Source organism: Chlorocebus sabaeus, chromosome 14 (genome assembly GCF_047675955.1).
Source record: "Chlorocebus sabaeus isolate Y175 chromosome 14, mChlSab1.0.hap1, whole genome shotgun sequence".
Classification (NCBI taxonomy): Eukaryota; Metazoa; Chordata; class Mammalia; order Primates; family Cercopithecidae; genus Chlorocebus; species Chlorocebus sabaeus.
The window spans coordinates 3,143,854-3,169,012 of record NC_132917.1 but is presented as its reverse complement, the minus strand read 5'-3'; the positions used below and the strand labels follow the sequence as shown (position 1 = coordinate 3,169,012).

Sequence of the window (25,159 nt, the reverse complement as noted above, 5' to 3'; positions counted from 1 at the left end):
GTTACCTGCCTCTCTGCTTGGTGAGGCTTTTGTTTTTGCCAGGAATGGCTCACTCCTGTGTTTCACTGATTTAGGTTCTGTTCAGTCGGTAAAGCCCATCTCAGTTCCTAAGCCTCATGAAAACTTTCCTTAGTTACTCCAACCTGGATGAGTTCTACTTTCTTTGAAATCCGTCTCAACATACGTTATTATCGTTTACCCTGGCTTTGTCACTTGTTAGCTAGCTTTTAAAACATTGTACAATTATTTAATTGTTCCAAACCTCAGTTTTCTTATCTGTCAAATGGGGATATTCACATCTACATCATGTGACTTGTGATAATTTCACTAGGAAATGAACATGAAAGCTCAGCACGGGGCCTGACATTGAATAAGTGATAACAAGTTGTATTTGTTGAGTAATTTCTTTTCGTTGCACACCTTTTCCTCTGCAGCTAGACAGTGAGTGTGAGAACAAAACCCACGTCTGCCATCATAGCACTCGGCATGGCCAAGGAGCTTGCTCAATAAATACTTGTTGATCACTTGCAAGGCTAATTGGTGGTTGGTTGATGGTTTAATTAACTTACTCTTTCAAAATTCTAGACAAGTCCATAAGCTGAAGGCTCGGACATGTTTTATCCCGTGGGTTTTGGACGCAAGCAGTGCTCCGTTTTGCTGACGAACTTCTGCAAGGAGCATTTATGGGGTTAGAAGCTGATGAAATGCAGGAGCTTGGGCTGGCAGAATGGCTCTGCTGGGGGCTCAGCTTGCACTGCTTGGCTCGAGGTTCTGGGCCTTCTCCTTCTGGAATGACCCTATGGCGTTTCCCACGCACGGGTCCTCAAGAACGTGTCCAGGTCACTTTGCCTAATTTGTGTTACCTTCTAAAGATGTGACCTTGCATTCTGTCTTCCTAAGGAGTTTCATAACGAACCAATACAGTTAGTAGAAGGTTGGCTGGAACACAGTATTGATTAGTTAGAAACAATATCCAACCTTCTCATCATATCTGCTGATTGTTCTTTTTTACTATATTCATTGTCATCAGTGAATAATCATTAACCTGATAAGCAGGTCTTCAGAAAGCTGAAATAGTACCTGTAAAAAATTTCACTTGACTTGTTTTTTGTTTACCTAGAGGGAATACTACAAAAGTATTTCTTCATTCACATTGTCCATGTGGAAGTTAAGACATTGAACCTAGGTCGGGCGCGGTGGCTCACGCCTGTAATCTCAGCACTTTGGGAGGCCAAGGCGGGCAGATCACAAGGTCAGGAGATGGAGACCATCCTGGCTAACACGGTGAAACCCCGTCTCTACTAAAAATACAAAAAATTAGCCGGGCGCGGTGGCGGTGCCTGTAGTCCCAGCTACTCGGGAGGCTGAGGCAGGAGAATGGCGTGAACCTGGGTGGCGGAGCTTGCAGTGAGAGGAGATCACTCCACTGCACTCCAGCCTTGGCGGCAGGGTGAGACTCCGTCTCAAAATAAAATAAAACAATAAAATAACATAAAATAAATAAAAAACATTGAACCTAACTAACTGTAAGTTGCCAAAGTTAAAGCCAAAAATTAGCTCACCCTGTGTTTCTGAAATAATGTGTACACTGGAATCATTGCTAGTTTTTGAGGTAATGTTGCTACCAATTCTTCTCTTTAGGAAACTGTATTCCATCATTGCTGTTGGCAACATTTATTTTGACTTACTCCCAAATTGGCTTTTACTAAGAGTTTTCTTGTGGCTTAGCGTTTAGGGTCGTGAATTTTCCAGCTCCGTTTTCTTTCTCCCTCGGTAGCTTTGCGAGGGGGACCCTCTCCTTGACTCCTGTGTGCCACCCTGCACACTACATGGTCCCTTGAAGCTTGCTGTGGGAGCCACGCCCTCGCTCCCTGTGGTGCCTGTGCCCCCGCTCTGTGCCTGGGTCCATGCTGAGTGTTCCTGGGAGCCCGCCTCCTGCGCCAGCTGGAAAAGCTGTGCCCTTGTAGCAAAGGAAAAGTAATGAGAAGGAAGAGATGCTGTAAAATCTGATGGAGTGAAATAGAAAGGTGGGAGGTGCCTCTGATTTTATGAGCAGAGCACTCCCCTCTTTTGTTAACATCCCCCGTCTGCCATGGTTGATTGTTCCTGGCAAGTGCCTGGCCCGGCTGTGCCAGTCTACCTCCTTCTCTAGGAATTTGGGGTGAGGTCTAGGGGTTGGCTCACCTTTGGGTGCCTGGTCAGGGGAATGTCAGGCCCTGGTGTTCCCGGTGCCTTTGCCTCCTGCCCTGTGGACATACGGGAGCCAGGCCGGAGTGAGAAAGAGAGAAACGGAGCTGGTGTGGAGAGAGGGGCCCAGCTCAGGGTGGGAGCGCGTGCCTGGGGCTCAGCAGCCCCAAAGCCCAACGTAGTTCCCACCTCTTGGTCCTGAGACACCCCGGGCTCCTCAGGTTCAATTTCCCTTTGCTGGCCCTAGTTCGAGTCCGGCGTCCGAGCTGCTGCACATGCTGCCGTCACCGTGCCGAGTGCACAGGCGCTGGCCTGCCTCCCTGCCCGTAACCCGAGACCTGCTCAGCCTTTCTGGTTCGGTCACTCTGTCCTGCTGACAGCTGGCCTGGACCCTGGCTGTCCTCACCAAGTTCAGTGCTTGGTTCCAGCCCTGTCCCCGCCGTTCTGCCTGGCGCTGCGCTGGCTGCCTTGGTGAGCCGACCAGACTCTCACCGCGCACGCCTTGGCCTGGTGTTCATGACTCAAGCTTAACCCCGCCGTGATCACACGTGCTTGCGCGTTCTGGTGTCTGCCCCTGCCACCCTCCCTGCCCGGCCCCCGTGTCCACCTTTCAGTTCTGCACAGGCTTCCCGAGGCCCCTCCTCTGTGTGCTCCTGGCATCTTCCTGCTTGGTCCCTGTGTGGGACACACGCCTGCCAAGTGTCCCCACACAGCAGGAATGCAATTAACATTTCCTGCATGGAACAGAAGCCCTTCAGCTTACTGTGGAGAGAGGATCAGTAAGTCACCGTTGGTACATAGACAGTAGAGCAGCTAGTTTACCAGGGATATTGTAAAACAAAAGCCCTGAGCTTTTCCTAAGGAGACGTCCTTTGACCTCCTGAAAGTCACTTGGTTGTGGGGATGAAAGTGGTGGGCCAGGGTGGGCAGGGACCTGGGCACAGGGGAGCTGGGCCAGGGGCATGCGGGAGACTCTCCATAAACAAGAAAAGGAGCCCATCGGCAGCCATCCGCTTAGGGCAGGGAGGGAGTGGACAGGTCCACTCCTCGGCCTGCCGGTGCCCCTGTCCAAGCGATTCCTAGAGAGTTCCTCTGACTATCACTGTGGCTGTTCTTCTCCTGGGTCTCAGTGAGGCCCCAGGTGCCACCCAGCCCTAACCCCCTTGCCTGTTCCCAGCTGTGGACACACCCCCCCATGCAAGCCCAGATGCAGACACGCCTCCGTCACCTCTGCCCAGATGCAGACACAACCCCCCATACCTGCCCAGATGCAGACACAACCCGCATGCCTGCCCAGATGCAGACACAACCCCCCATGCCTGCCCAGATGCAGACATACCCCTGTCACCTCTGCTCAGATGCAGACACACATGTCACCTCTGCCCAGATGCAGACACAGCCCTGTCACCTCTGCCCAGATGTGGACACACCCCCTATGGCTGCCTAGATGCAGACATAACTTCCTCACTTCTGCCCAGATATGGAGTCAAGGGTACCCTGTCCCCCCAATGGGTCTCTTGTGTCCCCACCTTCTCTTGACCTCTTTTCACCACAAGACTCTGCAAGGATGGTGGCTTTCAGTTGCCAGAAACTTTTCCTAAGCATCAGAGCCGGCTTTAGGAGTGGGAGATAAAGGTGTGGCTCTTCTCCCTGACTGAGCACAGCGTCTCATCTCTTACTGATGAGGGTCCATCTCGGCTTCTGACCAGGACTGTTTTGAGTTCTCAGTCTCTCCCACGGCCTGTTTGCACAGGACTGGGGGGACACCAGGTCCTGGAGCTCACGTCTCCCACTGGCCACCTCTGAAGTTGGGAGGCCTCTTGCTGGGAGACACAAGGAGCATCTGCAGCCGGTGTGCTCTTTCCGGAAAGCCCTTTACCTGTGGCTTAGACGTGCCCTGTTTCTCACTGGGAACCGCCTGTCTTTCCGTTCTGAGTGGTGGTTTCCAGGCAGAGCCCCTTCCTGTCTATGCAGCAGGCACTCACTCTGTAGGGACCTCCAGGCCTTGTTCACCCCAAGCCTGGGTGGCCACCCTGCCCCTGCCCAGCAAAGCCCCTTGGTAAATCTCGTGAGATGGTGAATAAACTCTAGCACCAGCTCAGTCACTGGGCCTCTCACGGCCTGTCTAGCAGCTCCATTTGGACTTGCCCTCGGCCCGGCCAGGCCCACCTCACCAGCCACCTGCCCCAGGCTCCTCTCAGAGGGCTCTGAAGAGCACAGCTGGTTTGAAAGTTAACAGAATTAGTGGTGGGAACTGTGTCCCTCGGGAGGACTTGGGGACAGGTGTGACAGAGGACCCTGGGGCAGACCTGGACCCTTCTTGCCTTTAGCAGTCGTCCTTTGCATTGAAAGTCAAACCCCAAATTGAAACAACGACGCAGCCAACATGCGCAGCCTTTGTGCATGAAATCCCTGGCAGGCAGAGAAAAGAGCTGGGGATCTTCTCCCAGGCTCATAACTGGGCCCATCCTCTTTTAGGCAGGAGGAGGTTTTAGCCCTAACACCAGCCCCAGAAGGCCTTGCTGAGGTCTTCGTGGTCAGCTCACTGGCTTGGGGCGGTCTGATTAAATGCCAGGTGAAAGCCATGTGGGCCTCGAGACGAAGGGAGGGAAGAGGCTGTGCACTGAAGACAGCATCGGAGGGACCGAAATATGTTTGTCCCTTTGTTATTCCAGAACCGGTCAGGTGGACCTGACTTGTTTTGTCTCTTTCTTTGGGGAGAGCCAGATGTTTGAGTTATTTTATATTGTTTTCCTTAAAGTTGGAGTTGATTATCTCTAATCACATACTTGCAAGCAAGTGCTCTTTAATAGAGGCCTATTAATATGCTTTCTATTTTTTGCTGTGCTCAGTTTTATAGATTTTCCCAAGTAAGGTTCATTTTTGCCATTTAAGGAAAGGAAACAAAGACAGAGCTTCCTAATTATTCTCAGTAATTATTTTCCGTAATGTCCTTGAATATAGGATATCCTTTCGCATTTTCTGAACAGACCTCACATTCTTCTGCTTTTCTTCTTCCTTTGGAAAACATCATGACACTCCCAGCTGGCCAGCTCAGCATCCCTGGAAGGGAAGGGACAACTGAAGTTCACCTCAGGACGGTGGAGTCCGCATCACAACTGCACCCAGGTGGCCACAGCGAACGACACCACCCTCCGTGGCTGGGACACCCGGAGCATGAGGTCAGTGAGCCCACCACACGCAGGCCCCGCTTCCTGTCCTCCCTTAGCGAGCACAACCGGGATGACGGTGGAGCTGATCGCGAACCAGATGCATTTGGGGGCACATGGTTGGTTTGTCTCCATCTCGTTCTTGCAGGAAATCATAAATCTTCATCTTGTTTCTTCACCCCAGATTAAGCGAGCACATCCACTGCCGTGGAACCAGTGCACCTCGGTGGCTGTTGAATGTTCCATGTTGATATTCCTGCATTAACAGCGGTTGACAATGAAAACTAGGAATTGGGGCTTTGGTAACACTGAGCGAGATGGGGAGCACAGGGTGCCCTTCTCTGATGAGCCGCTGCAGGCTGACAGCTGCAGTCCCCCGGTTAAGTCTCTCCTGGGGTCGTCCTTGACCGTAGCTGTGCCTTCTGGAGACACACCTATATAGGGCAATCATAGTTTGTCATTTAAGTAATTATACCCAACAGCCAGCAGCTCTAATGGAACAAATGAGAGTGAGTTTTCCGTTCCAGTTGTGATTTTGATAGGCAAAGGAGTGATGGTAGCACGTCTGTTGCCGTGGCAACGGAAGCCCACACAAGCTTTTTTAAGATACAGTTTATCCCCTCAGCACACCATAATTTATCACCGAGCTGAAAAGACGGATGTCATGCAGTAACTCGTGTTGATTCCAGGGTGGGGGCACAACTTTAGATTTAGTTCCAAGGCCCCTCTGAAAACTCAGGGGCTAATGAAGAATCCATCGCCACTTCCTCCCTTGTGCACGTCTGTGCAGAGGGCTGGTTTGGTTTCCTGATCAGAAGCTGGAAACCACAGACTCAGCCCGTGATGAACGTCCTGCTGAAATCCATTTCTCCATGTCCTGTGGTCATCATGTCCTTCATCTGCATGGTTCTTTGAAGGATACGAAGAATTTCAGTATCTGAAGACAAGAAACTCAAACACTGACGTTACAGACCAAACCAATAAGCAAACAAAAAGATGCCCGTGGCTTTGATGGGCGACATCTGGCAGTGGCCTCATTTTGCCCGTGTTGTGTCTGTGGTGAGGACGTGCCAGCGCAGCCCAGAGGATTCTGGCGTCTTCTCACTGACTGTCATTTCTCCTTTTGCAGACAGCTTTGGTTTGCATGGAGCCAGGATGCCTTTGGTGCTTTTTTAGGTGGTGTGATGCTTTTGTGTGACAGTTACTGGCAATGGAGCATGCAGTAACCTTTAGTTAATATGTCGTGCCCGTGCGACTGTCCATCCAGTTCCCTGGGAATCTGCCAAGCTTTTAATTTTCTACCTTTGCCTGTTTCCCTTGAAAGATTTAAAGGTTTAGGTATCATATTTTAGGGAAGAAATATTAAGATATTGAAAAGGTGCAGGATATAAAAACCAGAAGATTTAAAAGTGGTTTAGGGCTGGGAGTTCTAATGTGAGAGAAAAAAGATGAAAGGAATTGAGTTCATCTGCCTTGGAGAGCAGAGAACAACGATGGTCTTCAGATAAGTGCAGCAAATTACAAGGCACAGAAGTTCTCCATTGCTCATCAGCCCCACTGAAGCCTGCGGGTGAGGAAGGTAAACAATGCAGGAGTGATTTCAGTCCCGCCCACGGCAGTGCCTGGGAGGCCGTGCAGGCAGGAGCCGCTGGGCAGCGCCAGGCCATGGGTTCTTTGCTTTCTCGGTTGCAACCTTTTGTTTCAAGTCACTGTCCAGCCTCACCAGATGACCTGTCCTCTGGGATTCATGACATCAGAGGCCATAGGCAGGATATTATGACTTCAGACCCTGCGAGGAGCAGCCAAGGACCATAGGATCCAGGGCAAAGTGAGGTGTGCGAGTGCGGGTGTGCATGTCTGCCCTCTCATGTGTGGATGTGTGCGTGTGTGTACATACATATGTGGGTGTGCACACAGATGCACACGTGAGTGTGAAAATGCATGCGCTGTGAACAGCCATGTGACTCACTTCAAAGAGTCCCCTTCTCCTGCCCTGGAGCGAGTGAGTTGCACTGGCCACCAGCAGTGTTGGACCTGGAGCTGGTGTGGACAGTGGAAGGGTAAGCCCAGCTGACACGGCCCTTCCTGCTTCCATGGCCTTCCCCACTGCTCCTCCCTTTCTCTCTCTCTCTCTGTCTCTCTGTATATATCTATAGATAGATAGATAGCCGGCCCCTTCCTGCTTCCATGGCCTTCCCCACTGCTCCTCCCTTTCTCTCTGTCTCTCTGTCTCTCTGTATATATCTATAGATAGATAGATAGCCGGCCCCTTCCTGCTTCCATGGCCTTCCCCACTGCTCCCCACTTTCTCTCTCTCTCTCTCTCTCTCTCTCTCTCTCTCTGTATATATATAGATATTTTTGTGTGTTTATACATACATATATATATGTATATATATATAAAATTTCCCAACACTATATTCTACCTTCATTCCCTGTCTTTTTCTTTTCCTTCTTCACTACATCCTTCCAGAAATGTGTCAGGCATCCGGTCCAGACGTCTGCCTCAGCGTCCCCGTGGCGGCTGCAGCCCCTCTGGCATGCTCTCATTCTCAAGATACTAAGTCACATTTTTAACGGCTGCAAAGCAAAATCCCCTCCATGGCTCGCCCGGAGGGTCACAGATAAGCTCCTGGAGAGATGAGCGTGGCGTGACCGCACAGGGTTGCTGGGTTGGAGGCGCTGGTGCCAGCCTCCTCCTGCAGGGCAGGAACGCCCAGGAGACGAGAGCACCCTGGGCCGGGGGATTCGACAGGGTCCCGGGAAACCAGTCGTGCCTGCAGCACTCAGTGGCTTTGCATAATCCGTTTGCTATTTTCCTATACTGTTCTTCCTTCTCCCTCAGCCAGATCTATTGCATAGAGAATGCCCACGGACAGCTGGTGCGGGATCTTGACTTCAATCCCAACAAGCAGTACTACTTGGCCAGCTGTGGAGACGACTGTAAGGTGAAGTTCTGGGACACCCGAAACGTCACCGAACCCGTGAAGACCCTGGAGGAGCACTCCCACTGGTAGGGCCGCTCCTGGCTGCTTCAGGGAAGAGGGGATCACGCAATTGATTTTGCTCATTACTCTACCATTGGGAAAGACACAAACCAGCTTCGTTTGTGCTGCTGTGCGTCGTTCAATCAACCCAGTTTTATTTTTCCTAAAGAAACACTAATTCCAAGTCTGAATGTTTGTGATTTATAAACATAGGAAAAGAAGAAAAACATTAAATTCTGTTTTCTCTTGAAACAGTGCTGGTTCAAGTATGCAAAAATAAATGTGCACAGATGTTCACACAGCATTGTTTGTAATGCCGGAAACCTGGAAACCACCCAAATGTCCATCACTAGGGGACTGGTTAAGTAAATCAGGTGACATCCATGCAGCAGAGATGAGGCAGCTGTCAGGAGAATGTGGAGTGTCTCTGTGTGGCTGTGGGAAGATGTCCAAGGTCACTCATTCTCCCTAACATATTATTTGAATGTTTTTAATGTGCTGGGTACTTTTTGCTAAGTAAAAAGATCAAGTTGTACAGTGGCATGTACAGCATGAATCCATTTTTATGCAAATAAAACATGTGTGCACACGCAGGGGTGTACACAAGCGTGAGTGACAGAGGTATGCAGAGGAAATGTCTGAAAGAGTAAGAGCCAAAAGCTCATCAGGAACCCTCCCCCAGTCAAAGAGGGGCATTCCCTGCATCTCTGAATTGTTTGAATTACTTATCTGAAGCTATATTGTTTTTGCAATCAGAAAGTAAAAAGCCTGGATTACTAGTGCACAGTTTTGATAAATTCAGTGACTTGCTGGAATTTCCTGTGGTCTGAGTGGCTGGGCCTCCCTGTGCCCCTGGCCATGCTGGATGCACCTCCTAGTGTCAAGGGCCCAGCACTGTCTGCCACCCGGGCGCTGGAGCTTGTTTTGGCCTCAGCATGACTGGGAGGCAGAAGCTCCCAGGCTCTAGGACCTGTGCCAGAAAGAAAGCTGATCCCAGTAGCCAAAACCAAGGACAGCCCTTGTGCCCCAGGAGGCCGCCATGCCCTGGTCTCAGGACCCACAGTCACTGCCAACTGGGAACGTGCCGTGAGGCTTGTCTGATATTACAGGATTTTGCCGTGAGGCTTGTCTGATATTACAGGATATCGCTAATCCACATGTTGCTTCTGGGGCAGTTTTTTTTGTTTTTATTGTCGAATTTTAGAAAGCTTGTCTGAAATACTGAGTGATCAGCCTTCTCCTCCTGCAGTTTTCAGCCAACATTTAGTCTTCCCTGTCTGTCTGTTGGGACTCAAGAGAAACCCTGCAGCAAACCCAACCTCAGCGGAAAACTGCCTTCTGTCAGGCCGTGGGATTGGGGTGATTGCCTGGCAGTGTCTGACGTGAGCCCCAGCCTAGTGGGGCCCTCAGAGGCGGTGTGGCGTGTTGTTGGTGTTGCTGCGGGTGACGGGTCATTTCAGTAGCTGCCTTGCCTTCTGCAGGGTGTGGAACGTCCGCTACAACCACTCTCACGACCAGCTGGTCCTCACTGGCAGCAGTGACAGCAGAGTCATCCTTTCCAACATGGTGTCCATCTCGTCGGAGCCCTTCGGCCACTTGGTAGACGACGATGACATCAGTGACCAGGAGGATCACCGTTCCGAAGAGAAGTAAGGGCATGCACTGCATAGCGGCTCACGCCGCACCAGAGCCTCCTTTCCCCACAGCCGTCTCCCGAGCCAGGCTGTGTAGATAGAAAGCTTACAGGTGTGCGTCTGGGGGACACTGTCCTTCCCCCCTGCAGCTGTGGGGACCCACAGTTCCAGGGGTGCCATCATTAGCAGCCCAGATGGGAGGCACTGCAGGTGGGTTGGGGTTAGGTACGGTTTTAAAATAGATCTCTCTGTGTTTGTGTTTGTATTCTTATTGAATGCAATAAGAATAATAATATTTTAAATCTGTAAGATTTAAAAGACTGTCACTGGTCTTCAAACTTGAGTATGAACAATGAGAACGCATGAGAACGAATATATCCCAATCCTCACAGCACTCCCTGTAAGACACATCACAATCAGTGTCTTCACTGGCGTGGATTTGAGCGTGTTGGGGTCAGGTTGTTGGCCATCAGCTCACGGGCCTTCCAATGACTGGTCGCAGGGCTGAGACTCCAGGCCAACCTTCCCCGTTCAAACACAGGTCCTACTTCGCTTCTAGATACTCTACAAAATGTGGTCAACCGTGATGTGTGTTTTCTAGTCATACCCTCATTGTTCTGGATTTTCCCAAAGCTTTTTCCGGTGCACTTTGATTTCCGATCCTAGGTGAGATGGGAGATTGCTAAGGGCACCCTCTTCATGCCCGCATCTGGTCAGCAATGCAGTGCCAGGTCCCCTGTGTCCTTCAGTGGCCCACCTTCACAAGTGGCAGCTGCTTCCTGGGGGGTGACTGGGCGCGACTCAGATGCAACCGCAGAGATTCATGCCCCAGGTTGCAGAGGAAGGAGGTTCTGGAATAAAACCCTGTGAAGTTGGACAGTTAGAGCCCTGAAATATGGTGGGGTCTATCACTCTGTTTTGGGATCCTTTGCACTGTTTTTTGTCTGAATTCTTCCCCTACCCACCTGAACTTGGTCTCACATTCCTCTGTGAGAAGACCTGTCTTCAGACTCTCTTCTGCAGTGGCGATGGGCCCATCTGTTTGTCTCTTGACTCTACTGGCTCTGTTTTGTTTTTGAGACAGGGCCTCACTCCGTCACCCAAGCTGGTGTGCAGTGGCACGATCATGGCTCACTACAGCCTTGAACTCCTGAGCTCGGGTGATCCTCTTACCTCAGCCTCCCAATTAGCTGGGACAGCAGGTGCACGGCACCATGTCTGGCTAAGTTTTTATAGACACAGAGTTTTGCCATGTTGCCCAAGCTGGTCTCAAACTCCTGAGCTCAAGCGATCTGCCCACTTCAACCTCCCAAAGTGCTAGGATTACAGGCGTGAGCCAGACTCTGTTGTTTTTCTGTTTGATCCTTAGAAACTCAGTCCGCCATAGAATAGTATTTAAGCACACGCATGATGGAGTGTGCCCAGTGGTCTCCTGGTGCCTTTGGGCCTGGCTTCCTTTACCATCCTCTCTGCCAGTGGCCCAGGGAGTCTGCACTTGCTCACCATGTCTGTCCCTGTTAGGGAAGCAGCCTGATGGGCCCGTTGGTCGGAAGACTGCTGGAGTTGTCCTCCGGGCGGCAGTGTCATGGGAGCAAGGCAGGAAGGAAGGAGGTGATCAGGGCTACACAGACGTCTTAGGACACCCCTCAGTCCTGATGTCCTGCTGCATTCAGGAAACCATTATTCCCCCTGACAGTTTGCACCTGGCATTTGTCACGCAACAGCAGTTGACCACTGGCAGGTTCACTTTGTGGGAAGCCAACTTCCCAGAGACCGTGCGAGTTCTGGAGGGTCCATCTTACTGCGGGGGCGAAGCATTTTCCTACAAAGAAATGCAAAAGCAGTTCGAATGCGGTACACAAATTAAGTGGGAATTTTTTTGTGAAATGGGAAGGAAAGTGCCAGAGAAGCCTGCGTCCGCCGGAAAGTGGCCACCCTGAGCCAGGCAGGGCCGCTCCCCACGCGCACGCCATATGTGGAGGAAGTGGTGGCTCTTGTGTGAGGATCCCCTGGCCAGGGCTCCCAGTGAGGGTAACTCAGTCAAGGGAGGCGAGGTGGGAAAACATCCTGGGTGGGGCCAGGCAGGTCACGCCCCTGCTGTTCCCACTGGGCTAGGGTTGTCTTCCTCTTGGTGTTATGGGGGGAAATCCTCAGCTCAGCCCCACTCCCATCCTAGCAAGGCCCCTCGGGCCCCAGCCTCTGAGTCCTGCACAGCCAGGAGCTGGACCAGCTGCTTCCCAGGGTCCTTTCTACTCAAGCGACAGGGGTTTTTACATCCTGTGTTATCCAGACATGGTGACTGCTTCCCCCAGTCTTTCCCCTGAGCAAAGGAAGCCCTTGGAAGACCTCCGACAGAATATCACCCCAGGCACCCGTGGGCCAAGGACAGAAGCAACCAAGATACCCCGTGCCAATGTCGCCGATTTCCATAAACCTTTTGAGAAACGCCTGCTCCTCACGGCGACAGTGAGCGTTTCTGGCTTCTGCAGGGACCACCCCACTGTCCTTAGCGTGGGCTCCTCTAATTCTTCCCATCCCACAGTGGAGAAAGCTGAGGCCCCGGGACCTCTCGTGTCTCCTGATGGCAGTGCTCGTGTCCTCCCTGCGCCTCTCCTGGCTGGCCCCCCGGAGCTGCCGAGCTCACGTCCGTCTCTGTTGCATTGCAGGAGCAAGGAGCCCCTGCAGGACAACGTCATCGCCACCTACGAGGAGCACGAGGACAGCGTCTACGCTGTGGACTGGTCCTCGGCCGACCCGTGGCTGTTTGCCTCCCTGAGCTATGACGGGAGGCTCGTGATCAACAGGGTGCCCAGGGCCCTGAAGTACCACATCCTGCTGTGACTCCCGGGCCTGAGTTATCCAGGTTCCACTGGGTGGTTATGCTCTTGGCAGGTTCTCAAACAGTCACAGCTCTTTGGCGGTGACTCATTTTCCAGGTGCTCCCTCTCTGGGAGAGCCGCTGTCCCCTTCCTCTAGCAGCAGCGTTTATGAATGGGGTGAATGGGGCTGTTGTCGACGGCACAGCTGACGCCCGAACCCAGCCCCTGTCGGCAGAGACGGAGCCCCACATTGTTATGTGAATAACAACGTTTTCTGTTTTAAGGGTGTTAGGAGTTTCACTTTTTAAAAAAATGTTCCTGCAATAGTAACTCTTCTTTCTCTTCAGAGTAAACAATGAAATAAAATAAATCCACCCTGCACAGATGCTCGGCTCATTCTTTCAGGAGCTCTGCCCTGTGACTGCATCTCCTGGGTCTCTGTCCATTTTCTCTTTCCTGACCCAGGAAAAATGCAGATGGACAGACGTGTGCTCTCCACGCCGCCCTAGCATGGAGCTCCCGGGGGCCATGGAACTCCAGCTGGCTGCGGCAGTGGTAGGCACCCGGCTCGCGCCCTGGGCTAAACTGGTGTGATGCATTTTCACTGCTGTAGACACAGGCTCTGCCCGTCCTGGGCCTCTCCTGGTCTCTGCAGCCTGTCCTGTGCTCTGTCCTGCCCACCTTGGCTGGTGGCCTTGGAGGTGCCGTCCTCCCTCACCAGGGAGCTTGGCATTGGGCTCCCACGTCTCAGTTGTCGGGGACCCCACGCTCACAGGCTCCTACACTTATCAGTGCCTCTCCTTAGGAATCCTCAAACACTGACCTCGCCGCCTCGGTTCGTGGTTCCCTTGGCTGTGCGGGGTCTGTTCTGTGCATCTGGTGCATGTTCCCACTGGAGAAGCCACCCAGGCCCTGGACTCTGGGCTCCGACTCCCTTAAGCCTCCACCTGGCCAGGTGTCGCCGCAGGGGCCACTTCTGTGCTCTGCTGCCCCAGTTACCTCATCCGTAATGATGGGGAAGGACGGGCTGAGCTCCCAGGCCCGTCAGCTCTGGGATTTGACAATTCTAGGACAAGCCTCACCCAACCTGCAATAAGGACACGTTCCTACTGCAGTGCCCCACCAGCACGTGTGCTGTGCTGCTGAGGACACTGTGCACCCAGAGGGCCACGTCCTGGATTTTTTTTTCATAGATGGGAGTTCACAGCGAAGGGGCCATAGGGGAAGGGTGAAAAGGCGGGGTCCTGGGGGAGAGGACAAGTGCTGAGGGGGGTCCACAGATGGGGGCCGTAGGGAGGGGTGTGTAGGTGGGTGGGGCCGTGGGGAGGGGTGCGCAGGCGGGGAGTCAGGAGCCGTGCACAGCTGGGTGGGGCTGTTGGGAGGGGCACGCAGGTGGGGAGGGGCACACAGGTGGGGAGGGGCACGCAGGTGGGGAGGGGCACACGGGGGGGGGTGTCGTGGGGAGGTGCACGCAGGTGGGTGGTGAGCGGGGAGGGGTGTGCTGGTGGGTGGGTAGTGGGGAGGGGAGCACAGGTGGGCGGGACAGTGGGGAGAAGCACGCTGGTCGGGGGCCCGTGCAGAGGGGTGTGCTGGTGAAGGGGGCAGTGGGGAGGGGCGCGCTGGTGGGGGCCTCCGTTGGGAGGGGCGCGCTGGTGGGGGTGTCGGGAGGGATGCGCTGGTTGGGGGGGCAGTGGGGAGTGGGTGTGGGCAGAGACAGGTGTGTTGCAGACCCTCCAACATTTCTGCTTCCAGGTAAAACCTGCATGTGTGGGGAATGTGTGGCATCTAATGTCAGTCCTCCCTTCAGTTGCTGTCACTTGAAGGAAATTGTGTGTGTTTGTTTAACAAACATAAATTGAGTGCCTACTGTGTACCCACACTTCTAGATCCTGCAGTTGCTGCCGCCACAGCTGTGATTAGTGCAAGTCTCAGCTCCCCTGGAGTGAGTGCTCCTGTGGGCCAGCAGGTGACATGGGGACAGATGCCACAGAGGTGTGCAGAGGAGGGGCCAGGGAGCGCTGTGGGATCCAGGCTCTCTGAGAAGGTGATGTGTGAGCCAAGGCCCAGGGTTGGGGTGGGGTGGTGCCTGGGTGAGAGGATCAGGTAGGGAGGCAGCGGGCTGGCGTGGGAATGAGGCAGGAGGCCCAGCCGTGGGGAGCTGGAGATCCTGCCTGTTTGAGATGGAAGCCACTGAACAGATGAGGACTGAAGTTTGGAGTCAGAGGTTTACTGCCTCTGATTGGCACACAGCCGCCGGTGTGTGTGCGTTGTGTGTGTGCAATGGTGAGGCCACTGTACACCTGGGTGGCTGGCTTCTCATGGGTTAAACACACGCTCTACACACCAGTCAGCACTCACGTCTTTACCCTGGATCCTTTTCTAGAAAGGATCTGAAAAGTAAACATTTTAGACTTTGAGGGCCACAGTCCCTGTCCCTGTTCCTCTCTGTGGTTGTCCTGCCAGACACACACCATGAGGTTACAAAGGCAGGCGGTGGATGGATGTGGCCTGGGGACTATTTGCCAACACCAGCCCCAGAAAATAAAACTTATGTTTGTGTAAATATCTATACACAGGTATTTCCACCCAGGCGTAATCACCAAGTGCTGGAAGCGACACAAGTGTCCTTCAATGGTGAGTGGATGGCAGGGCCCCCAGGAGACCACAGGAAAGTCACGTAGAGAAGGCATTAGGTGAGCCCTGGGGCGAGGAATCTTCAGAGAAGGCAAAGATTCCCCTAAATCCTCCTTCAGAGGAGTCTGGGGGTGGGAGGGCACAGGACATGGGGTATCCAGGAGCCAAGCAAAGTGGGGGTTTCCTGGAGGACTGAGGCACCCTCAGTGCTGCAGATGGGGCGTCAGATGTGGGGGAGAATGAGCTGGAGACGGACACGGGCATGGAGGTGTGGGTGGCCCTGGGGAGGCCCCTGGCAGCTGGTGGACGGCAAGAGAAGCGTGGACGGCAGGAGCAGCACGGGATGAGAGAGGTAGGAAGATGGAAGCAGGAGGGGTTGTGTAAAGGAAACAGAACAGGAGGAGTAGCCCCCAGGGCCTGTGACCACAAGGAGATTTCTTTTTTCTTTTCTTTCTTTTTTTTTTATGGAAACGGAGTCTTCCTCTGTTGCCCAGGCTGCAGTGCAATGGCACAATCTTGGCTCACTGCAACCTCTGCCTCATAGGTTCAAGCCATTCTCCTGCCTCAGCCTCCCGAGTAGCTGGGATTACAAGCATGCGCCATCACGCCCGGCTTATTTTTGTGTTTTTAGTAGAGATGAGGTTTCACCTTGTTGGCCAGGCTGGTGTCAAACTCCTGACCTCTGGTGATCTGCCCGCCTCAGCCTCCCAAAAGTGCTGGGATTGTAGGTGTGAGCCACTGTGCCTGGCTGAGGATCTCTCTCTTTAAGAAGGAGAAATATCAGTATTTCTGAATGCGGATAGACTAGTCCAATGGAGAAGCACAGAAAGGGGAGAAGGGATATCCTGGAACCGGAAGGTGGGGGTGCGATCTGGCGAGCAACTCCAGATGCACAGGGTGAGACGTTCTGTTAGAGAAAGCGAGTGTGTCCCCAGGACAGCACCCAGCGCCATCGTCAGCGTGGCCACGGTGGGGGTCAGGGGGTCATCTGGGCCCAGCGCCATCGTCAGCACGGCCACAGTGGGGGTCATCAACAGTACTTCTATTTGTAAAACGCACACACTTTCAAACACAGGACATGGTTTTATCTTAAGGATCCCTTGTAAACAGAGCAAGCATCCCCTTCTGAGGATTTTGAAACAGCCTCTGGCGGCACCTTGCGCAGCTCTGTCCGCAGTCCGGGGCGCAGGCCGTGTCCCCTTCATGCAAGTCTCTCAGACTCTGTCTCGAACAGTTCCCGCCCGAGGCAGCCCAGGGACCAGTTAGAACAGTCCGGATGCAGCCACACAGAGGCAGCCCCGTGACCAGTTAGAACAGTCCGGATGCAGCCACGCAGAGGCTTTGGGGTTCATCGCAAGCATCCTCGTTGCCCATGCCGTTTTCAGAGCTAGGCCTGCCCCCCTGTGGGTGGGGTGGTGGAGGGACCGCACTGGACAGCCTCCTGTATAGATGGGGTTCTTCCCTCCATTACCTGGAAGCCGTGTTGCCAGTGATGGGATTACATGTGGACCTTCTTTAGCAGGACCTGGGGGGCGGGAATTTGGGGAAACAAGTCAGCCTCAACCCATCCTTCCGGCCCCTCTGCAGTGTCAGGTGCTGTGTGGCATCGCCTGCGGCTGTGGACGGCAGGGTCAGTGCCAGAAAAGATGAATGTCACCCATGGTGTACCCTGGCCGGGGCCTGACTTACCTCGGCACGTGTCCAGCTGTACAAAGCAGGGTCATTAGTAACCCACTTTCCCCGCAGGCACCTCTGCAGCACGGGCCTGGCAGGGCTAAATTTAGGAGCAATGGGCGATTTTGGATTTAACATTTTTCATGAGCCCCTTCTGGCGTGTGCGGCCTAGCAAGTTAGCACTGCTCTTAAATGGCTGGGCTGTGGCTCTCCATTCCGGCTCTCTGCCTGGCCAGGTGATAGGAGGGTCGGCGTTAATTGAGAATCATCTTCTGACAGCAGCAGGAGAAGCGCTGCCAACCCACAGCAAGCATCATGCAGCGTCCGCAGGGTGTCCTGGAGCTGGAGCCGGAAGACCCCTCCCCACACCCAGGGCACATGCTGCAGACTGCAGGGCTTCGCTGTGTGGGCTGCGGCTGCCCCATTATCTGTGTGGCTCATTCAGAAGAGCTGTGGCTGCTCCTCTAGGATGTGAAAAGCTGCGGTGTTGGGGGCAGGGTGTGAGAGCCCTGGATGGGCTCTTAGGGGTGTCACCAGTGACATTAGGACAGCCCTTGTTAGTGGGAACTCCAGCAGAGCCAGCTTTAGTTCAACAACAGGACCCCAAAGTTCTGGGGGGACGGAGTTGGGAGAAGCAGGCCTTCAGCAGGGCAGGCGAGCCTGCTGCTGTTCTCCCTGAGACACCGTGCTAGGCCCTGCAAAGGCTTCTCCTGTAGTTAGAGAGGCAGAGACTGAAGACACCAGAAATGGGGGACAGGGGATCAGAGGAGGGAAGGAAGGGGTGGGGGACAGAAGGCAGAGACCAGATCAAAGATTTGTGGGCCCCTGAGGACCTCAGGGTTAGAGAAAGTAGGTGCTAGGCAGGGGACGGTCAGGCTGGGGTGGATAGGTGGGTGGGTGGAAGGGTGGATGGACAGATGGGTGGGTGAGTGGATAGTGGGTGGGTGGGTACAGATGGGTGGATGGGTTGATGGATGAATGGATGTGTGGATGAACTGGTGGATGGGTGGGTAGATGGGTGGATGAGTGGGTGGATGGCGGGTGGGTGGGTGGGGGTAGGTGATGAATAGTGGATGGGTGAGTGGATGGGTGGATAGACAGTTATGTGGATGATGGATGGGTGGGTGAATGAATAGTGAGTCAGTGGGTTGGTGGGTGGATAGATAGGTAGGTGAGTGGGTGGATGGATGCATGGGTGGGTGCATGGATACCTGGTGGGTGGATGGTGAGTGGATGAGGGTGAGGAGTGGGTGGGTAGGTAGATGGGTGTGTAGATGGATGGTTGGTTGGATGGGGGTAGGTGGGTGGCTGGTGCTTGGATGGGGATGGATAGGTGAGTGGGTGGCTGGATGAGTGGATGGATGATGGGTGGCTGAGTAGGTGGATGGGTGGTGGGTAGGTGGATGGGTGGGTGGATGGATAGGTATATAGGTGAGTGGGTGGTTGGATGGGGTAAGTGGGTGGGTGGTTGGAAGGGGATGGATGGGTGGATGGGAGAGTGGATGGGACAGTGGGTCATATCTTAATACACTAGTAGGCATCATTGGGTCTGCTAATTTTACCCCTAAATGCTGAATGAGGAGATGCCGAGTTTGGAACAGTTCTAGAGTTGGGTCCTCACTTTCAGTAAATAACCCAAAGCTCTTAGTCTATCTCAAGATAAAGTGTTGATGGATAGAGGAGAGGATAATTGAAATGCTGCCTTGTATATTTGTATGAAATATGTGAAAATGAAAGTTCTTAATTCCTTTGAGACATTGAAAGCCATAAGCTGGGTCATTTAAAAACAAGATCCCCTAAATAGAGATGGATTAAAATGGAACTTCCCAAGGTATTCTGTGCTGCGAGTGAATTCAATGTGACAATTTTGCAAATAGAAAGCAGCACATAGAAGGCCATTTCCTAAGAATCAAGAAAGATGGCTCCGTAACTGACCGCACCCCTCTGTTGATGGATTTTGTCCTTTTGACTTCTCCTGATACCCTCTTTTCTAATCTAACGCAACCTTAAGAACATGTCCCATGCACCAGTAGGGTGGCCAAGCTTCCAGAACAATGCAGGGACTCGGAGCCCATCACAGATGCCCCAGCAGTTACGCCGTCGTGCGCTTTATGGTCTCAGGAAGTGACGATGAGGATTGTGATTGATTAGTGTTTACTGAGCCTTGCTGATTGGATTTCTGCATGGCTTATTGAAGAGGCACTAAAAATCACGTAGGGAACAGCCTGCGAGCTTCTGGTTTGAAATGCTGCCTTATGTGTAATAGCACTTAATGAGGGTTTATTAAGTCAATCAATCAACTAATCATCAATCACAGTCCTCTGACCCAGCCTGCCTTTTCATTGACATCCCCGCATCTCTGTCGTAGCTGACATTCTGATCAAACAGATGGGTGGCCCTTTCCAATGAGCACCAGATCACCTTTGTCTATATTGGCTCCTCTTTGCAAATCCTTTGGAAGTCCTCCTCCACCGGGTGAAATTCTGCTGATTCTTGAAAGCCAGCTCCAGTGTCACAGCCTTGGGGCCTTTCCCTGTGTCTCCTCCTTCCCTGACTGTGTCCTAGAATCCAGTCCCTGAGCTGCCCGATGGCGGAAGAAGCCCCATTTCCTGGTTTACACAGGCTGCCATGTTAGTGCTGGAACAGTGGTGAGCGTCCCCGCGTCGGGAACGCTGGAACAGTGGTGAGCGTCCCCGCGTCGGGAACGCTGGAACAGTGGTGAGCGTCCCCGCGTCGGGAACGCTGGAACAGTGGTGAGCGTCCCCGCGTCGGGAACGCTGGAACAGTGGTGAGCGTCCCCGCGTCGGGAACGCTGGAACAGTGGTGAGCATCCCCGTGTCAGGAACGCTGGAATAGTGGTGAACATTACCGACAAAGGAACGCTGGAATAGTGGTGAGCGTTACCGACAAAGAAACGCTGGAATAGTAGTGAGCGTTCCCGTGTCGGTGCTGCAGTAGTGATGAGCATTCCCAACATGGGAATACTGGAATGGGAGTGTTCTGTCGGGAACACTGGAACAGTGAGTTGTCCCCGTGTCGGTGCCTCACGTTGGTGCTGGAATAGTGAGTGTCCCCGTGTCGGTGCTGGAATAGTGAACGTCCCCGTGTTGGTGCTGGAATAGTGAGTGTCCCTGTGTCGGTGCTGGAATAGTGAGCGTCCCCATGTCGGTGCTGGAATAGTGAGTGTCCCCATGTTGGTGCTGGAATAGTGAACGTCCCCGTGTCGGTGCTGGAATAGTGAACGTCGCCGTGTCGGTGCTGGAATAGTGAGTGTCCCCGTGTTGGTGCTGGAATAGTGAGCGTCCCCATGTCGGTGCTGGAATAGTGAGCTCAGTGCCCCCTATGTCAGGAAGGGCAGGAACCCAATCCCTCAGTGTAAGTCAGACTCTGGAGGTTGCTCTGAGAAGTGTGGAGGTGGAAAGGGAGAGTGGGAAGGGGCAGAGCAGGCATGGCCCCAGGACCCAGTTAGGCAGCCCCCGGGACATCAGGCATCAGCCCCAGAGCTTCACTCTTGGTGTAATTGGTCGTCTTCACCTATTTCTATAAATTCATTAAGAGGAAAGCATAACGATGTCTTTCTGAACAATGGACACTTTGCAGTTTTTGAGAATGCTTTGCTTTTGACAGCAGCGTCAAATACAATTCCTGCAAATACAGGAAGCGCAGGTTCGGCAGGTGGCGCCCTCCTGAGGCCTCGCGGCTCGCTGTGGGTTCGGGTTCACCTCTTCCATCTCTCGTTTCTGAGTCAGGTTCTGGGCTCTTCCACTGCATAGACATCCTTGGAGTGGCCACTGGCTGCCAGGGCCCCTTTCCACCTTCAGCAGGGAGCGTGTTCCAACTCCAGGTGTTGTCGACAGGGGCCGTGAGATCATGGCACAGCGTCTGCCCACCCAGCCAGCTGCGTCGGGCAGTGGCTGAGTGTGCAGTGAGCAGCTGTCACCCTCTCTCTGTGGGCACAACACCCACCCACCCACTCAGTCCCTCCATGCCAGATGGGAGGTCTGGGGAGCCCCTGCAGCAAACATGTACCCTGCCTTGAGGCCTGGGACAGGGAGGAAATGCATTGCCAATAACCTCTAAGCTCACAGAGGCCAGCCCGGGACAGAACCATGCAGCCAGCATGGGGCATCCGCCAGCACGGGTGGGCAGTGAAGAGAGGACGGCTCCCCTGAATCCTGGAGGGGTGGGGGCACCAGCCAGGCATGGAGCTGGGTGGGCACGGGAGGGCACGGGTGTCTGAGTGGTGCGACTGCAGCAGCAAGACTGTGGTCTGGATTGTATAGGCTGTGCGCTGGGCCTGCACGTGGGGGAAGAGCCAGCCCTGCTGGTTCTGAGGCTGCCTCTGCCCCCCGACGAGGGTAAAGGGGGCGCTCAGGGCGGGCTACCAGTGGCCCCGGGGCCACCCTTAGCTTCCCAGGAATGGGCAGCCACAGAACCCTGAGCTGCTCCCAGAGGTCCCTCCTGGGGGAAGCCCTGCCCTCTCCCGCTCCCACTTGGCCGCAAGAGAGGGCGGGGAATGAGGGCTGTGGTGTGCAGCAGGACTGGTCAGGGAGCAGCCCTTGAAGGTGCTTCTGGTAGGGTCCACCTGCCTCCCAGGGGTCTTTGACATGCACGTCTGCAGGCTTCTCCTCAGCACTCCTTATCTAGCATGTCGGCCCCACAAAGGGAGGCCTGGGAGCCTCTGTCCATTGCTGGGTCCTCAGGGTCTGGCACAGCGCCCCGCACAGAGTCGGAGTGTGGTCACACTTGCTGATGAACCAGCCTGGCCAACCCCCTGGAGCCGCATGGTTCAGGGCCCACAGCTGGGGCCCTCCAGCGGCGCCATCACATGACAGACCTGAGACTGCTGTGTGCCCTCCCACCCTCCTGATGTGGCACCCACAGACCAGCAGGGTCTTCAGGCAGCCCGTGCCCGAGGGGACTCACTCGGTCCCACAGGCCTTTCCACTGGGCACCTTCTTTTTCTGCCTTTTTTTTTTTTTGGAATAAGTAGCAGGGTCTTTATCATCATCACCAGTAACAGACTCTAAACCCAGAGGAAAGCATTCAAGAGGTTTTCCTGCTCAGCTGCTGGTTTATTTTAAACTGTCGGAGTTGATAGCCCAATCCACTTTTTGATGTAACTATGATGGTTTTAGGAGATTTAGACATGATTTTTTTTATAGCATGAAAAAGAAAAATAGAACTGAATATATGATAATGATGAATCCTTCAACTTTTGTGTCTGAAATGGCTTCTAGGCATGAGTTATTGCATAATAATTCACGCCCTGTTGTGTCTTACTGCTTAATAAGCCTATGGAAAATGGTGATGTCGGAACTGCCTTTCTGTTGTCATTTTGGTGCTGTTGAAATTGTGCTTGTGTGGTAGTTGAGGGGAGAGCTGAGGGCCCTCACTGATGAAGCCATCAAGGGCACCCCCAGGAGAAGCCGTTCATGGGCTGCATACCAGGGGTCGGGAAAAAATGAAAAGATCTGTCGGCATCAACTTCTCCAACAAACCACAGGATTTCCTACTAATACGGCCACCAGCTTCTCTCTCTTCAGGTATCTCAGCCACAGAGATGCCGACTCAGTCCTGGACACACGTCTGAAGTTGATGTTGTGTCTTAGGTGGAAATGGCCATTAGCATTTGCGTAGGTGTGGATTTGCTTGCACCCGAGGCCTCCGTCACAGGGCATGGCTCCGGACATCCAGCTCGAAAAGGGCAGAGAATCCTTAGGGCCGCTGGTCCCACGTGGCGGACCCTGGTGCCTGCCTTTATCATAGCTTCGGGCCACAACTCACCTTCTCACTAGACTGTGAGCTCGTGGGGCTCAGACCCCTTCTGTTCTCGCCTCAGAACCCACCAGCAAAGGCCTGCGGCCGAGCCAGTCACTGTGAACCAGAGTGGGGTCAAAGCAGGTGTGAAAGGAGCATCTGCATTAGTACCGCAGTCTGCACAGTTTACTAGTTGGGAATCTTTATTCTGAGGGGTTAATCCAAGACATGTTTTCTAAGCAGCTCAGGACAAGGACTGTGGCCCAGGTGTTTCTCTCACCACAGAGACGACTCTGACACGCACTCGGGCATTGCGTGAATGCTTCGCGAACACGTGCACCCGGCCACTGACCCGTCGCACAGCGAGCCCTGATCTGCGCTGCAGGGAAATGGCACTTGGGGAGGGAAGAAGCCCCGTGGCCAGGAGCAGCCTGGGCCATGTGTGTTACACACAGCAATAGACGGATGCTCCTGCCCCCCTCTCTGTCCACCACTTTCCAGCCAGGAGACACGGATCAAGTCCCTTCTCCCCTCTGGGCCTTTGTGTACAACACAGGGAAGGTGACCTGTGACGGCCAGACTCTTTCAGGTCTGGGCGGTTCCTGTGCCCCAGGACCAGGTGTTCAGGCCCATCAGGCCCCGTCCTCTTCCCAGGGCAGAGCCAGTTCCGTCTGTGGGCTCCCTGGGAAGAATGCTGGGAGTCAGGGTTAGTGAGGACAGGGCAGGAGCTGCACCCCGAGGGCCACTGGAGGCCACAGAGTCCTGTCCACACCGTGACTGTGACCCAGGGCCCATCCACAGGTTTCCTTTGTTCTGGTGAGCAGGCCACAGAAACTGGCTCCAGCAGCCAGCGGAGCTGCAGAGTGATCAGGCGACTGCTATCGAGGGCGATTCCACTGCCGCCGCTGCCCTGAAGGACCCTCTCAAGGCCTGGGGACCCCTCAGCCCGCACGGGAGGCTGGCTCACGGGCACGGCCAAAAGCGACTTTGTTTTGTCTTCAGCCGGCTGCTTGTGCTCATGTATTTATACACAGGAGAAAGTGCAGTTGGCCGTGGGAGAAGTTCATTTTGTTTAATTTTTAATCAGAGACCACTGCAGAGTGGCCCTCGACAAATTCGAGTGCAGAGGAGAGCTCATTGCAGGGGGCTCCTAAGCTCGCGGACAGAGCCCCAGGCCGCTGCCTGACCCTCCCAGCTGGAGTCAGGCCAAACTCCAGCGACACTTCCGGAATGCTCCACACAGCCAGTGTCCTGCTTCCCCACCCTGGGAGCACCTCATGCGAGTGTCCTCGGTGATTCTGCATCTTTAATCCTCCCCATTTTTTGTTTGTCTGTTTTTGAGACGGAGTCTCCCTCTGTCACCCAAGCTGGAGTGCAATGGTGCAATCTCGGCTCACTGCAACCTCCACCTCCCAGGTTCAAGCGATTCTCATGCCTCAGCCTCGCGAGTAGCTGGGATTACCTGCATGCACCACCATGCCCAGCTAATTTTCGTATTTTTAGTAGAGATGGCTGGTCTCAAACTCCTGACCTCAAGTGATTCACCAGCCTCGGCCTCCTAAAGTGCTGGGATTACAGGCATGAGCCACTGTGCCTGGCACCTGCTTTAATTTTGTTTGACTTTGTTTGTGGCATCATTTAGTGGAATGGGGTCACGTGAGTTTCGCAGCCAGCGGTCCTGAGTTGGAATCATGGTTGGGCCACTTCACTACTTGGGGCAATGACCCTTCTTCTGGGCAGCAGTGTCCTCATCTGTAAAGAAATGGCATTAATGCCCTCCTCCTGAAGGTGCAGGTTCCATGGCGAGATGCACATAAGGTGCCTGGCGTGTGACCGGTGTTCAGGCACTGGTCCCTTCCCTCCATTTCCAGAAGCCCTTGTGTGTTTGTGCCTCCCCAGCTCACTGGAGCGTCACACCTCAGGTCTTCCCTGGGCGGTGTTCTGCTCTGAACCCTTCTAAGCATGACAGAAAGTGGACTCAGCCTGCCAGGCAGGCAGATGAATTGCACGGGAGTGTCTGCCTCAGTGTCCTCGTCAAAGGCATGCGGCAGATGCCCTTGGAATGAGGATGAGCCCTGCCACAGCCATCAGCTGTCTGGACATCACGCTGAGTAGCACCCTGCAGCCTCCCTGGAAAGCTGGTGTTCTATGGTCTCTGCAGCTTGTCTCAGCCTCGCCAGGCAGGGTGACAGAGTGACCTCCTGGCCGGGCGTGATTGTGGTGCTGGTCAGCTGCCTGTGAGAGCAGGCAATCTAGCCGTCCTCTGTGGACCTGCACGGTGCCCTCCAGACACCC

General features: G+C 53.9%; 1 protein-coding gene across 2 annotated transcripts in view; it reads left to right on the top strand.

Moving 5' to 3' along the window:
• Nucleotides 1-13,177, top strand: part of EIPR1 (EARP complex and GARP complex interacting protein 1) — a 176,196-nt gene extending 163,019 nt beyond the window's left edge. For both annotated transcript variants that reach the window (XM_038006508.2, XM_007971618.3), the window contains 4 exons: nucleotides 5,233-5,369; nucleotides 8,202-8,369; nucleotides 9,825-9,992; nucleotides 12,644-13,177. In XM_038006508.2, coding sequence (XP_037862436.1) covers nucleotides 5,233-5,369; nucleotides 8,202-8,369; nucleotides 9,825-9,992; nucleotides 12,644-12,818 — 648 coding nt within the window. In that variant the 3' untranslated portion in view covers nucleotides 12,819-13,177. The remainder of the gene's footprint in view (nucleotides 1-5,232; nucleotides 5,370-8,201; nucleotides 8,370-9,824; nucleotides 9,993-12,643) is intronic.
• Nucleotides 13,178-25,159: the final 11,982 nt, after the last annotated feature.